This window comes from Geotrypetes seraphini, chromosome 1, assembly GCF_902459505.1.
Source record: "Geotrypetes seraphini chromosome 1, aGeoSer1.1, whole genome shotgun sequence".
Taxonomy (NCBI): Eukaryota; Metazoa; Chordata; class Amphibia; order Gymnophiona; family Dermophiidae; genus Geotrypetes; species Geotrypetes seraphini.
This window is the reverse complement of record NC_047084.1, coordinates 196394599-196410980: the sequence shown is the minus strand read 5'-3', so window position 1 is coordinate 196410980 and position 16382 is coordinate 196394599. Positions and strand designations below refer to the sequence as shown.

The window sequence follows — 16382 nt, the reverse complement described above, 5'->3', positions numbered from 1 at the left end:
CCATGGCTACCCCTGATACCTGAACATACATATTGTCCCAAAAAAATTTTTTTTAAGTTTTCTTTCATGGCTATCCTACTGAGAGACACAATGAAATCTATGGCAACATGATGTGGACGATGTCTTTGGTCCAAAATATCCCTAATCACATCTAAAGACTCATCCTAAGGTATAGAGGGCTTTAAGATCAAGTGTGGCAATGAGACAAGGACCTTCCGGGAGAACCATATTATTTAAAATGTTCAAAAAATGTATGGTGTCCTGGATGTAAGTGGGTTGTATTTTGACAAAATCCCTCAAAAATAAATCTGTATATACAGATAAAGGTTCTAAGGGAACCCCTTGAGAAAATAATAGGCCGGCCCGGGGAGGGCAGTGGGATTCTTGTGGACTTTGGGGTCTGTATAGAAGACAGGAACAACTGAATGTTGTACATTTTAAAATCTGAATTCTTTTTGTGTTAAGAAGCCACTAGCTAATCCCATTTTGGTAATGTGTTGTATTTGTGTCCTCAACCTAGGAGTACAGTCTAATCTGATCCGTTTATAAGCATGGACATTCAATTGTGATAAGGCCTCTATAATGAAATACTCTCTGTCCAGAATCACCACTGCACCCCCTTTTCGTCCTGTTTAATAATAATTTCAGTTGTTTTTCAAACCTAACATGGCATCCCTTTGGATTTTAGTTAAATTATGATGGTGAAAAGAGGGAATAAGATTGTCAACCTCATGTAACACAAGCTTCTTGAAAATGGCTACCGCAGGGTCCAAAGGACTAGGACTACTCCAATCAGATTTGTTGGATATCATCGATCTATCCGAGCTAGGAATGCCATTAAAAAATATTTTAAGTTGTAGGGAACGAATAAATCTCTCAAGATCTTGATGAAAATGGAATTTATTGAAATGAATAGAGGGAACAAAAGAAAACCCAAAAGATAGTACCTCAATCTCAACAGATAACAAATTGTGGGAGGATGAATTAATAACAGTCAGGTTACCAGCTGGATCTATCCTTGGAAGTGAATTATTTTGAGATTTAAAAGCAATACATAATATTTTTTCACTGATAGCATTTCACATCTGTCATTTCAATATTTATGTTCATTTTTTATTGAACTTATTGGTTTCAGCACATATTTGCCTTCACTATATTTAGTGATTATATATCTAACATGTGAGGTCCACCACCTTTGCACCAGGCAGGCAAGTGACCAAGCGATCCTCACGCCCAACAGCCACCCAGCTATCTACATGTCTAATGATTGAATCACCAACTACAACAGCTGTTCTAACCCTTCCCTCCTGGGCAGAAGCCCCTGAAGAGACATCCTCAGTGTTAGAGGATATTGCATCTCCTAGTGGGCAGGTCCTAGCTTCAGGATTATTTCCTACTTCACCAGGGTGATGCTCTTCTTCTAGGAGACCTCTCTCCTCCAAAGCAGCACAGGGGCTACCAGACTGGAGTTGGGACTTCTCTACAACATCCTGTAGGTTTCCTCTATGTAATAATAATAATTTATTTTTGTATACCGCTATACAAAAAGTTTAAAACGGTTCACAACAAAGGAAAAAAATACATACAGTCAGTATAAATAGAATACATATTAAAAACAATCAAGAAAATTGGAATACATCAGTTAAAAAGCAAGGAGAAGTTAAACAGTACCACAACTAAGATGTAAACATGTCAAACAGGCGTGTCTTTAGTGATTTTCTAAAATCAGAATAAGAAGTAGCCTCTAATATAGGTTTTCCAAGCCATGTATTCAGTTTAGCGGCCTGGAATGAGAAAATTCTCTCAAAAAACTTATTATATTAACATGATTTTATAGAAGGATAATTAAATAGGTTTATTCTACGTGTACTCATATTAGAATAGTTCAAAGAAAAATGAGAAGCAAAATAATCTGGTAGCATCCCAAAAACTGCTTTGTAACAAATACAGGAAAACTTGAATAGAAATCTGGACTCTACTGGCAACCAGTGAAGTTTTTGATAAAAGGGGGTAATATGCTCCCATTTTTTTTGTCAAAAAATGAGGCGAACCACAGTGTTCTGGATCAGTCTCAGTTTTTTGAGTATTTTTTTGTAAGCCCCTAAATATATAATATTACAATAAACTAAAATACTCACAATGGATGTCTGCACCAGCAAAGAAAAAGAAGTTCCTCCAAGTCTGCTAGCCTCAAGGGAATGTACTCATTCTCTGAGAGCTATGAGTTCTTTGTAGTAAGCACACACATATAACTTCTTGCCAACCGGGAGAAAATCATACATGTGACACTCAGTGCAAAAGACTGGATGGCACCCCTCTTGCTGCTGGACTATTGTCTGCATCTAGTTATTGAGCTGATTAATTAATTAAACCTTATTAAGCTACTAGAAATATATTAGAATAGTACAGAGAGCCTTAGGATTTTATTATATGCTTTATTTGGTGTTTTGATTTTTTCCAGGTAATGAAATATAAAGAATTCTCCTGTTGTCCTAATTAAAATAATTGACAATAAATTAAAACTATAACTAAAGAAATGAGCTAGGGGTGGGAGGGAATGGAGACTAAGCCAGACCCTGCTCTGCCTGCTAGAAACTATCTCTAACAGAAGGATCAAACTTACAAAACTGTAGAACTATAAAAGGCTATTATGCTATGGAGACTAGCCAAATAAAGTTTGATCTTTTAAGATCTAAACTGTCTATAGAAGGGAACCTACAATTGAGCTTTTCTCCCATCAAAGCCCAGAGCAAAATAATGTATACTTACCCAAAGATATGTCTTCTACTCTTATCCTCTCAGAAAGAAATTGTTCTCGTTCCTCTTTATCTCCTCTTCTCAGAAATATTTTTTGAGATTTCAGTCGAAAATGGGACGAAGACCTCCTGTCTTCTCTGGAATTAGGAAATATCTGGCAAAGAACTCCTGTTTTTCTAGAAGGGAGTACTGACTCTATGGCATTTATTGAAGTAGTGCTTCGATTTCCTGGAGAAGGGATGTCTGTTGAGATGTGAAAGAGGTCTCTCTTGGAGGGTTGTTTGGAAGAATGACTATGACTTTGAAAACCCAAGTGTCCATTGTAATGAGAGTCCTGCATTGATACAAAAGAAGACCACCTCCGATGGGTTGGGGAGGTGGCTGAGTTGGAGGAATTGTGGCTATGCTCTCTAGTAGCATGTCAAAAAGACTGAGTTGATTTCTGTGGAGCAGAAGTCTGAGGCTTCTGTGTTTTTTGACTCTTCTGTGGTGGAGGTTTCGAAGAGGATGAGATGTCTGGATAATGCTTCTTATAAAAAGAATAAGTAGACTTTTGTGAAGACTTAGACAGTTGAGTCTTAGACCCCGTTAAAGTAGCCCAGCTCTGCTCATGTTGAGTAAGCCTTTACATGGCATTCTCAAATTTATCACCAAAAGAGTATTGGCTAAAAAATCCTGAATGTTGATATCAAGGTCAGAGACTCTAAGCCATGCGAGACATCTCATGGGAATAGACATAGCCAATGCTCTAGATGTCATATCAAATGCATCAAAAGCTGATCTAGCCTTACATTTTCTAGTTTGAAGGAGACTATGAGTAGTTTCTTGAAACACTGAAAGTCGATCAGATGGAATATACTGTTCAAAATCAACCATGTCTCTTTATGAGTTGTTTAAGATAGAATGACAAAGAAATTATAGCCGAGAACTCTGCTGATCAACAGAGTTCTGGATAATGCAGCACCTGAACTTATCCATGGTGCGGCAGTAGCATACACTCTTGTGCTGGAAGAATTTTAAAGAGTGGATTCAACCAGCAAAGATTGCTATTGTAACTGTGGCATATCAAAGCCCAGACGTGACTGTATTCTGTACAAAGAGACAATTTTTCTTGGAGCTATGAAAAGAGTGAGAGGAGTTTCCCAGTTCTTAAACATAGCCTCCTTAAGTAAATTATGAAGAGGTAATCTGAGAAGCTCTTTAGGAAATCCAACGCCTCAAGGAGCTCTGCTCTGGGTTCAATGTCTGACTAATTTAACAGGCAAAGCTTTCCCCATCTGACTGATAAACTTGGTGAAAGATAATCCTTCAGGAGGTGATCTGCACCTGGGTGGTGGAGAAAATGGATCTTATGGGATGCCATACGACTCTGGAGCAGACAACGTGGGATCAAGATCAATATCAGTATGGACAGAGAGATCTGAATCAACCTCCCCAACTCCAGAAGACTCTCTGTAAGGAGAAGATGGAGATGGATGCTTTTGGTCTGGGGAGTATGATGACATAATTACATTATTAACAAATATAATGGGAAAATGCTAATATAATGCTAATATAATGAGATATATATATATATATATAATGATAATATTGATTTATCTAATGCCACTTTTCAAAAATATTAAAAATTTTTATTTCAAAATAACTTTTTATCCTATATAATAAAACCTTATCCGCGCATGCGCTTTTAAAACGGCGTGATCCCTGCCGCTGTGAGTTGTGATCCGTGGCCGTATTCTATTTTAGAACGCAGCGGAAGGGATCACTCTGGCCACTCCCCCTCCTCCCGCCCTCACTCACCAACCGTTGGAGGAAGCGCAGGCAAGCTCTCTCCCTGCCCGCGTCCTTGGCAGGGAACACACTGCAGCTTCCCCCCTCCCGCCCTCACTCACCAACCACCGCTGATCCTCCTCTTCAAAGCAGCCTGCGATCGTGGCCGGCTTTAGCGAACCGCGCAGGCCGCTCTCCAACCTCAGTAGCATGCTCCCTCTGATGCACGGGATCATGTCAGAGGGAACATGCTACCGAGTTGGAGAGCGGCCTGCGAGGTTCGCTAAAGCCGGCCACGATCACAGCTGCTTTGAAGAGGAGCAGACCAGAAGACGCCGGGATGGAGGGAGGGTAAGAACGGGAACAATACAGGGGGAGAGGGAAAGGAGGCTGCTTTGGGGGAACGGGTGTGCTGGGGACAGACAGCTTTGCTCTGGGGGGGGGAAGACAGAAGGGGCCATGGAGAGACAGTTAGGGAGAGGGAAAGGGGGCTGCTTTGTGGGGAGGTGTGTGCATGAGGGTAGACAGCTTTGCTCTGGGGAGAATACAGAAGGGGGGTCACGGAGAGACAGGGAGAGGAAAAGGGGGCTGCTTTGGGGGGAGAGGTGTGCTGGGGACAGACAGCTTTGCTCTGGGGGGGAAGACAGAAGGGGCCATGGAGAGACAGTTAGGGAGAGGGAAAGGGGGCTGCTTTGGAGGGGGAGGTGTGCTGGGGACAGACAGCTTTGCTCTGGGGGGAAGACAGAAGGGGCCATGGAGAGACAATTAGGGAGAGAGAAAGGGGGCTGCTTTGGGGGTAGGTGTGTGCTGGGGGGCAGACAGCTTTACTCTGGGGGGAATACAGAAGAGGGGCCATGGAGAGACAGTCAGGGAGAGGGAAAGGGGGCTGCTTTGGGGGGAGGGGTGTGCTGGGGGCAGACAGCTTTGCTTGGGGGGGGGGAGACAGGAGGATACAGACAGCGGCCAAGGAGAGAGAGAGAAAGAAACACAGACAGACAGACACATCTATTCTAGCACCCGTTAATGTAACGGGCTTAAAAACTAGTAATTTAATAATGTGCTCAGTGCCTTGGTGGAAGCACTGAGCACATTATAAAATTATTTTGAAATACATTTTTTAAAATATTTTTGAAAAGTGGCATTAGATTGGAGAAGGTTATCATGCCGCTGTACCGGGCCTTGGTGTGCCCTCACCTGGAGTACTGCGTCCAGAACTGGTCGTCATACATGAAGAAGGACACGGTACTACTCGAAAGGGTCCAGAGAAGAGCGACTAAAATGGTTAAGGGGCTGGAGGAGTTGCCATATAGTGAGAGATTTGAGAAACTGGGCCTCTTCTTCCTTGAAAAGAGGAGAATGAGAGGGGACATGATCAAAACATTCAAAATAATGAAGGGAATAGACTTAGCAGATAAAGACAGATTATTCACCATTTCCAAGGTAGGGAGAACAACAGGGCACTCTCTAATGTTGAAAGGGAATAGATTCCGTACAAATGAAGGAAGTTCTTCTTCACCCAGAGAGTGGTAGAAAACGAACGCTCTTCCGGAGTCTGTTATAGGGGAAAACACCCTCCAAGGATTCAAGACAAAGTTGGACAAGTTCCTGCTAAACTTAGGAACATACGCAGGTGCGGCTGGACTCATTTAGAGCACTGGCCTTTGACCTGGGGGCCCCTACGTGAGTGGACTGCTGGGCACAATGGACCACTGGTCTGACCCAGCAGCAGCAATTCTTATGTTCTTATGTTCTAGGTAAATCAATAATACTGACATAACTACATTAACAGGTTTTATACTCCTCAGCCCTTTCCTCCATCTCTGGAGAAGACCAAGGGAATAATTACCAGATACAAAAGTATAGTTTAAACATCAAGGCCTTGGGAGTTCTTGGCATTCTACTAACTGGCAGAATACCAACCAAGAATCTCCCCGGATTGCAAGTGACTGGCCATTTTTATTGGATTTATGACATCACTTAATTCATTAGTAAACATACATACAATTGCTTCATTAAGATCCAATGATAAATTGCATACTCTAGCAATGCTCTTTTGGTTTGTTTTGATGACATGATTTCTTTCCAATCTTATTTCATTAGTAATTTTCCCTAGCTACAATAATAACTTAGTTATAATAATAATAATAATAATAACAGCTTATATACCACAATACCGTGAAGTTCTATGCGGTTTACAAAGATTAAGCAAAGGTACAAATTGATTGACTTTAAGAGGGGAGGAAGAAAGAGGGTTAATAGGACAGGAAATCCATTTTTGAGGAGAGAGTGATCAATAGAACAAGTTAATCGCTATAGAGGGGAGAGAGAAGAGAGGATCAGTTGTCTAGATACTTTAGGAACAGGTGTGTTTTCAGACGTTTCCTAAATTCCTCATAAGTAGTGGGCGAAAGCAATTGTTCTAGGTCTTTACCCCATGATGCTGCTTGGTGCGAGAGAAGATGTTCATGGTGTTTTTTTCAGTTTACAACCTCTCACTGGGGGGAAACGAAGTTGGAATGTGAGCTTCTCTTGTGTCTGTTGGCTGAGAAGACGAAAAGGTCAGTTATATATTTAGGGGCAAGTCCGTGTAGTGCTTTCAAGCAGAAGCAGGCAAATTTAAACTTTACGCGCACCTCCATTGGCAGCCAATGCAGTTGCCGGTAGTAGGGTGTCACGTGGTCAAACTTCCTCAGCCCAAAGATCAGTTTGACCGCTGCATTTTGCATCAATTGTAAACGCTGCATGTTCTTTTGGGAAATTGCTAAATAGGCGATGTTACAGTAGTCAAGTAGACTAAGTACGAGGGATTGGACTAGGGTTCTGAATGCCGCTGTATCGAAATAAGCTTTAATGGATCTGAGTTTCCAGAGAGTGAAAAATCCCTTTCTGATCAAGGAGTCCACCTGGTCTCTCATGGTTAGGCACTGATCCAAAGTTACACCTAGTATCTTTATGGTAGGTTGGATAGGGTAATTAAGATTATTGATACATAGTGGTGATTTGGTGTCAAGCGGATGTGGCAAAGCAACGAAGAAAATTGTCTTTTCTGAATTAAGTTTGAGCCTAAAGGTTGTCATCCAGTGCTCCATCACGTTTATGGCTTCTGAAGCTTTAGGAATAGTTTCAGAGATAGAATTAATGAATGGGATGATGATCGTAAAATCATCTGCATAACAAAATAGTTTATCCCTAACTGGGTTAGCTGTGTGCCTAGTGAGGACATGTAGACGTTGAAGAGCAATGGAGATAGCGGAGACCCTTGTGGCACACCGGATGGATTGCTCCAGGTATCTGAAAGTTCATAATTAAAACGTACTTGATAAGTGCGGGACATAAGGATGCCACGGAACCAATTCAGCACCTCGTCCCTGATACCAATGGCGTCTAGGCATTGCAGCAGTTTCCCGTGGTCTACTAGATCAAAGGCAGAATTCATGTCGAATTGCATAACCAGGGCATTAAGGCCCTTACTAAACAGTAGACGCAGATTGTCTAAAATAGCTGCAATTACTGTCTCAGTACTGAATAACGGTCTAAAATCGGATTGAGTTTCATGTAGGAGAGAGAACTGATCCAGATAATCCATCAGTTGGGTGTGTACCAATCCCTCCATAATTTTTACAATAAACGGAATGGATGCTACTGGTCTGTAGTTGAATATTATAACTGAAGATTCTTTTCGATTTTTTAGAATTGGGGTTATTATTATGTGACCGTTATTAGAGAGGAACTTCACAGTTTTTAGGTTATGAGCCAAATATTGCATCAACGATAGTTTAAATACCAAAGGTGCCGCTTTCATGATTTCTGGGGGGCATGAGTCAAGAACGCAACACATGCTATTTAGCTTCACCCAATCAGCATTAGAGGGGGTGTTCTATTTCAATGAATTGCTGACTTGTAACAATGTGTCCATTTAGGGCACACTGACCTTAGGTACTTACTCTATTCTGTTAATGGAACAGGATGTGGCTGGGTCAAATATGTAACCAAGCAATGTTCTTTTTACTGTAACTGAAGCATTTCTACTCGTATATCCTTCAACTTCATCTTTTATTTATATATATATATATACTAGTGTCTTTTCAGGTTTCTGAGACAAGGGGTGTTTCATACATGGCCCCACTTATATCCTGCTTAATACAATTATTGCCATCAGGTACCGGTCAGTTGAAGAAGCTTGAGGTCAAAAATGTGTAGATCTCGGCATGTCAAGGTGAATGAGAACCAGTACTGAGATGCTTTCTTAGATTTACTAGAAGACTGAGGATTGGTACTGCAAGATTGCGATGTCTTTCGAGATGTAGATTTACTTGAAGAGCTAGGTTCGGTACCCTGGGGCCATGATCTGGCTGGGCTGGTACCTAGGGAGACTATACAAGAACTGGTGCCTCATGTGCTTTAAACAGCATGGCTAGCTTCCATTGGAAAAATTCCTTAAGCTGGTCCTGGAAGGACTGAACTGGTAACACTGGTTCAACAACCAGTATCATTGGTGCTGCAGAGTGCCGAGGTGTGGGTGATCTTGATGAGGAAGCCCGCCCTAAAGGAGAGACAGCCTGCACCAAAGGAAATCGATGATGGTGTTGACGCTTGGCATGCATCAAGGGACTTGATGCTGAAGATGCCTGCGACCCTGGTTGAGATGAGGATGGCTTCTTTGCAGGTTTATCCAATGCAGGAACTGAGTTCGATGCCGAGGGAGGCATCGGTACTGTTGGCATTGATTTGTCATTGGAGGCCATGGCCGCTCCAAAAAGCTTCTCTTGTTGGATAGGTCAAGCCTTAAGAGAGCGTTTTAAGGTTTAGTTTAGTTTTTATAAGGTGGAACAGTGGAAACAAAAGTCTACTTGATGCTCCGGCCATAGACACCGAATGTATCAGTTGTGCTGATCAGTGATCGATATGGGCAACGAGAGCACTTCTTGAACCCACTGGAAGACCTTGACATGAGAGGAAAATTCTTGGCGGCAAGGTCAAAAAATGCAATGGTTGCAAAACAGAGACCAAAACAAGAGGAGGAAAAACCCTGGAGGCAAACCATCCTGAAGGCCCTACTGAGAAGATTCGGTGAACATTGAAAATTCAATGAAAAACAACCGAATTCAAAAATAATAAGAAAGAAATAAAACACTATTAATAATAATAGAAAAAGAAAATGAGCCGAAAAGGCCAAAAATAAGGTTAAGGGAGTCCAAACACAATTTTTTCGCTCCATGGAAAACAAAGAACTGAGGAACCGTGAGCCAACATTGAGTGGGAAGGCACTCACACGTGTGCAATATGGGCAATCTCGAAGCTTTGCAAATGCTAAAAGTGACAGTACACTTTAGCATTGTCCGTACCAGGCTCCATGGATGACATCACCCACATGTAAGAATATGCTGCTTACTTACCATAGGATAATTAAGAATACAACTACTATAAAGTGATTAATAATATAAGATTTAATTATATTTCCATCATTTCTAAAACCATCTCTTCTCTCTTACCTGGCATTTGCTGCTTTGAGGTCACAGAAGTGTGTATGTAAAGTTTTAACTACATCACTGCAGACAACTTTGACAACATCAATGTGATGTAGCCTATGCCGCAACTGTCTTCCCACCATCCAAAAGTCTTCAGACAGTAGGTGATAGAGCTGTCCTTCATCTTTGCTCAGTCCCTTATACCAGGACAGAATATAATCTCTGTAGATGTAGTCAAAGACTAAGAAAAAAAGTAAAGAAATGTTACTGTACTTTTAAGTAGCAATATTAGCTGCACACCTCAAGATAGTAACTTGCCCATTTCTTGGTTTCCTTCCTAGGTCTCCGTTATTTGATTTTCTATAGGTTTATACTATGTTGGAATATGTTTTCAAACAGACATAATAGAGATGATCACCTCTGCATAAAAACAGCAAGTCCAATGGAAAAGAGCAGAGCGTGCTTAATAATAATAATAATTTTATTTCTTATATACCGCCAAAGCCGTAGTAGTTCGAGGCGGTTTACAATAAAGAAGGGCTGGACAATCAGCGAATGGGTACAATCAGCAGATACAGATACAATTAATATATGTAAGCATGGAACAGGTACAATATAAGGGGTCAAATGTATGGTGAGCAGGAAGCAAGGTCTTCAAACTCCACTTTATTAGCAACCAATAATAAAATCCAGGCACACAGCAGTCATATAAAACATGAACATATGTATCAAACTTAGGACTCGACATGGACTGTGTTTTGGCTAGATCGCCTCATCAGGAGTCCTAAAACATATAATATCATGAGATGCCATAAGACAGATATCATAAACGGAAATTAAATCAATTTACAGTACTCAAAATAAATAGAAATTATATAAAACTAGTCATTAAGCCCGTTACATTAACGGGTGCTAGAATATGTCTATCTGTCTTTCTTTCTTCCTGTGTCTCTCCCTGCCCCTGTCTCTTTCTTCCTTTCTTTGTCTCTCTCCCTCCCACTGTCTATCGTTCTTTCTGTCTGTCTCTCTTCCTGGCCCCCTTTGCCTGTCTGTGTTTCTTTCTTTCTGTCTCTCTCCCTGCCTGCTGTCTTTCTGTGTGTCTGTTTTTCATTCTCGTGCACTGCCTGCCTATCTTTCTGTCTCGCTCCATGGCCCCCTTTTGTCTCCCCCCCAAAGCAAACCAAGATTGCTCCCTGGCCCCCTTTCCCTTTCCCTTCCCCCCTCCCCCACTTCCCTGTGCAGCAACAGCAGCATTCTCCCTTCTCTGTGTAGCAGCAACAGCATTCCCCCCTTCCCTGTACAGAAGCATTCACCCACACTTCCCTGTACAGCAGCAGCATTCCCTCCTTCCCTGTGCAGCAGCATTCCCCCCTTCCCTGTGCACCCACCCCTTGCCTGCTCCCCCTGTTCCCTTCCTTTTCCCTCCCCCGTCCAGCAGCATTCGTTTCCTGCTCCCCCTATGCATATGCCCCACAGAAATCTACTTGCCTCACAGAAAAGCGCTGCACCGCGCTGTTGCTGGACTCGGTGTCTTCTCTACACTGCGGCCAACCCTAGCGGAAACAGGAAGTTGTGAGAGGGCAGGCCGCAGTGGAGAGGAGATGGTGAGGCCAGTGGCAGCATAGCGCAGCACTTTTCATTTAAACGCTGTGAGCATGCAAGAGGGAGGAGGAGGAAAAATAGATGCCGGCAGGGGGGTTTGGAGGTCAGGGCGTGTGCGGCAAGCCGCCGCTCGCGCCTGAAGATTTTAAAAGGGCGCTTGGCGTTGGGAAGTTGGGGCGCGTGCGGCAAGCCGCCGCTCGCACCTGAAGATTTTAAAAGCGATTCCAAGGTTGGCTGCATGGGAGTTTAGGGGCAGAGCAAAGGGCGGATGGCTTGGCATGAGCCCCGTGCAGCAGGAGCTGAAAGCATCGCTGAGGGCTCGTGAGAGGAGCCGCCACTGCTGACGGCCAAGGTAGGTGCTGGGAAGAAGGCTGGGGACTCGCCCATGTGCACTCCTGCGGCCACAGACCTACTGATCACAGAACACGCAGATAGGAGTGCACATGCGCGGCTAGCATTTTATTATATATGATATTTAATTTTAGATAACATACATACCCAAATAAGTAAATGACAAATGAAATAATGAGAACCAAATCCATGAAGATACTATAAGGAACAAAATACACATTTAAAATGTTCAATACACACATATACTGAGCATAATAAACAGAATGCAAATTTAAAATGTTCAATACACATATAATGAGCAGATCACAGACAGAAAAGGAAGTCAATATTATATGTACGTTTTAGTTGTAAACAAAATATGTAGATCAACTACCTAAAGTTGACTGAGAAATTTAATAAGCAGATCAACTTCCTAAAATTAACACTGATAGAAAGCACTAGTGATACTGCCAGCATATCATAAGTTGACAAACAATTAAGTTACTTAGTTAAACCCCCTCCAAAACACATTGTTTCAACTTCCAACCTGTTACATTCAAAGTGGCAAAAAACTGTGTGAAAGACCATGTTAATAAAACTCAAAAATTCAAAAAATTAGATGAAATAAACATAATACATATGATGCATTAAAATTACTAACACATACTTTGCTTCCATTGCACATAAGATTAAAATCTTAAAATCAGAAGCAGTGAAGTAGTAATTAAACTTGAATGCAAAAGAAACCTTTATTATAATGTGCTCTAAAGGAATTCAATACTGAATCGCCATAAACCTGGATAAAATAGAGTCAAATACTGACAAATGCCACAAAAAGAAGCTAAAATAGTTCCAATTAAGATATGAAACAATACAGAACAGATGACAACAAGGCCAGCAGAAGATGGCAACATGGCTGGCAGTAAAAAACACAATAATTTGTAAAGAGGAAGGATAAAAATTATTTATTTATACTGCCTCGCCCAATGTAAAAGAAGTACCGTATTTTCGCGGATATAACGCGCGCGTTATACGTGATTTTACGTACCGCGCATACCCCTCGCGCGTTATATGCCTGAGCGCGGTATACAAAAGTTTTTAAACATAGTTCCCACCCCGCCCGACGCCCGATTCACCCCCCCAGCAGGACCGCTCGCACCCCCACCCCGAACGACCGCTCGCACGCGCTCCCACCCGCACCCGCATCCACGATCGGAGCAAGAGGGAGCCCAAGCCCTCTTGCCCGGCCGACTCCCCGACGTCCGATACATCCCCCCCCCGGCAGGACCACTCGCACCCTCACCCCGAAGGACCGCCGACTCCCCAACAATATCGGGCCAGGAGGGAGCCCAAACCCTCCTGGCCACGGCGACCCCCTAACCCCACCCCGCACTACATTACGGGCAGGAGGGATCCCAGGCCCTCCTGCCCTCGACGCAAACCCCCCTCCCTCCAACGACCGCCCCCCCCAAGAACCTCCGCCCGTCCCCCAGCCAACCCGCGACCCCCCTGGCCGACCCCCACGACATCCCAGACCCTCCTGCCCTCGACGCAAACCCCCCTCCCCCCCAGCCGACCCGCGACCCCCCTGGCCGACCCCCACGACCCCCCCACCCCCCTTCCCCGTACCTTTGGAAGTTGGCCGGACAGACGGGAGCCAAACCCGCCTGTCCGGCAGGCAGCCAACGAAGGAATGAGGCCGGATTGGCCCATCCGTCCTAAAGCTCCGCCTACTGGTGGGGCCTAAGGCACGTGGGCCAATCAGAATAGGCCCTGGAGCCTTAGGTCCCACCTGGGGGCGCGGCCTGAGACACATGGTCGGGTTTGGCCCATGTGCCTCAGGCCGCGCCCCCAGGTGGGACCTAAGGCTCCAGGGCCTATTCTGATTGGCCCACGCGCCTTAGGCCCCACCAGTAGGCGGAGCTTTAGGACGGATGGGCCAATCCGGCCTCATTCCTTCATTGGCTGCCTGCCGGACAGGCGGGTTTGGCTCCCGTCTGTCCGGCCAACTTCCAAAGGTACGGGGAAGGGGGGTGGGGGGGTCGTGGGGGTCGGCCAGGGGGGTCGCGGGTCGGCTGGGGGGAGGGGGGTTTGCGTCGAGGGCAGGAGGGTCTGGGATCCCTCCTGCCCGTAATGTAGTGCGGGGTGGGGTTAGGGGGTCGCCGTGGCCAGGAGGGTTTGGGCTCCCTTCTGGCCCAACTACACAAAGGTACGGGGAAGGCGGGTGGAGGTGTCGTGGGGGTCGGCCAGGGGGGTCGCGGGTTGGCTGGGGGACGGGCGGAGGTTCTTGGGGGGGGGCGGTCGTTGGGGGGGGGGGGGTTGCGTCGAGGGCAGGAGGGCCGGGGATCCCTCCTGCCCGTAATGTAGTGCGGGGTGGGGTTAGGGGGTCGCCGTGGCCAGGAGGGTTTGGGCTCCCTCCTGGCCCGATATTGTTGGGGAGTCGGCGGTCCTTCGGGGTGAGGGTGCGAGTGGTCCTGCCGGGGGGGGGGATGTATCGGACGTCGGGGGGGGCATCAGGCTTTCAGGATGGGGACAGACCTTCAAGGGGGGACAGGACTTCAAGGGAGGACAGTGCACGGAAGTCAGGGGGGTGAACGGAGAGTCGGGACAGCGCACGGAAAGTCAGGGCGGGCGAAAGGAGAGTCGGGCAGCATGCGCGTTATATGCCTGAGCGCGGTATAGAAAAGTTTTTGTACATATCATCGTGATTTCTGCGCGCTATACCCCTGTGCGCGTTTTACAATGGTGCGCGTTATATCCGCGAAAATACGGTATACAATGCAAGAAAAAATAAACTATAGTAAAACTGAATTAAAACTTACCAGCGTTAGACACCATATTGTTTAGTGTTCCTTTAGAAAAGAACTGAAAAAACGCCACCAGAGGGCTTACTCATTTAAAAATGGCAGTGGCTCAATGTGTGATGACAAGATGTTGTTCCAAAATGTGCAAGTCCTAGAAACCCAGTGGAAAGGAACTGAAAAGAAAATGTCATAGAATGACAATCACTGAATAGAATAAAACAAAACGTGTGATGATTAAACGAATTAATAAAAACACAAAAGAAAATATGTTTAAGAAAATATGTTAAAAAAATATGGGTTCCTTTTACTAAGGCGCGCTAGCTGTTTTAGCACATGCTAAAATGACCCCTATGTTTTAAAATATATATATATATATATATGTTTTTAGAAGATGTTTAAAAGAACGTAATCAAAAATAAGAAAATTGAATCTTTATGGAACTAAATATCTTCTAATGTACATAATGGCACTTAACATTTTGTATACTGTCTCATTTAAAAATAATTGCACTTAACATTTTATGTACTGAGTCAGTTAAAGAAATAAAGGACAGCCCAAGAGCCCATCTCGATGGGCAATGATAATGTGGGGCTGGCAGGCCCATGTTGTCACTCCTCGAGATGCATGGGGAAAGAGGGATGGGAGAGTTGCAAGGTGAAGGACCATTGGTCGGCAGGTTTTTCCCACCATCAAGCAACCCTGGCATTGGTGAAGAGGTACGGGGCAAGGGGACTGGGCGAGGAGATAAAGCTGGGACCTCGGAGGACACAGTGTCTTCCTAGGTCCTCCAGGGCGGCTTTTCCTGCCCACCCGCCCTTTAGGTTGGCTAGGGGCTGGTTGCAGAGTAGCTTGGGAGGGTAGTTATCCTGAGCTACTGGGGCTCGTTGGGTGATGAGCGGGGGGCCAGCAGGGAGCTGTGCCCATGGGTCAGATGATCTAGGTTAAAAGGGCATGGAGGAACATGCCACCCCCCCAGGTCCTTGCTGACAAGGCAGGGTCGGGGGCCAAAATGTTATTGTTCAGGCTTGCAGCTCAGGAAACTGTTTGATATGGCTGTATTGCCAGTTTTTACTTTTGTTGTTAATAAACAGAATTGCGACTATTATTCCAGTAAGTATGTGGTGTATTTGGTGAGAAAAAGGGTGGTATTTGTTGGGGGGGGTAAAAGGGGACAACCAGGCCTGTCCAGATCCTGCTTAAGTGTTAGGAGAAATTAAGTAAATAAAACTTGATGAGTCTGATTATTATCTGATGTACCAAATTAAACATAATGTACTCGTTAGTATGTTACTATTCAGTATTGAATCCAGTTCAGTATTGAATCCTTTCAGAATGCATTATAATAAAGAATTTTTGCATTAAAATTTGATTACTACCTCACTGCTTCTGACTTTAAGATTTTAATTTTATGTGCAATGGAAGCAAAGTATGTCTTAATAATTTTATTTCAAGTTTTATACCGCTCAATCAAACTTCTGAGCGGTGTACAAATAAGTACTAATAAGGAACAGACAATACTGACTTACATAAATGAACCTCATGATGAGTTAACAAGACAAGTAATGCACAAACTTTAGATTGTGAACAATTTTTTATTGACTGAAAACAGGCGGAACTAGAGAAGAACAGTTGTATACAAAAGACATCAAAC

The 16382-nt window shown here is 44.1% G+C and overlaps 1 protein-coding gene across 6 annotated transcripts in view; it reads right to left on the bottom strand.

Annotated features, from left to right (window-relative positions):
- SNX25 (sorting nexin 25) overlaps nucleotides 1-16382 on the bottom strand; it is a 421363-nt gene that overhangs the window by 348581 nt on the left and 56400 nt on the right. For 5 of the 6 annotated variants that reach the window (XM_033943506.1, XM_033943498.1, XM_033943491.1 and 2 more), the window contains exon 3: nucleotides 10020-10236. In XM_033943506.1, the coding sequence (XP_033799397.1) occupies nucleotides 10020-10236 (217 nt within the window). Of the gene's footprint in view, nucleotides 1-10019; nucleotides 10237-14749; nucleotides 14905-16382 lie in introns of all 6 variants that reach the window. The other variant, XM_033943514.1, reaches the window with a different exon arrangement.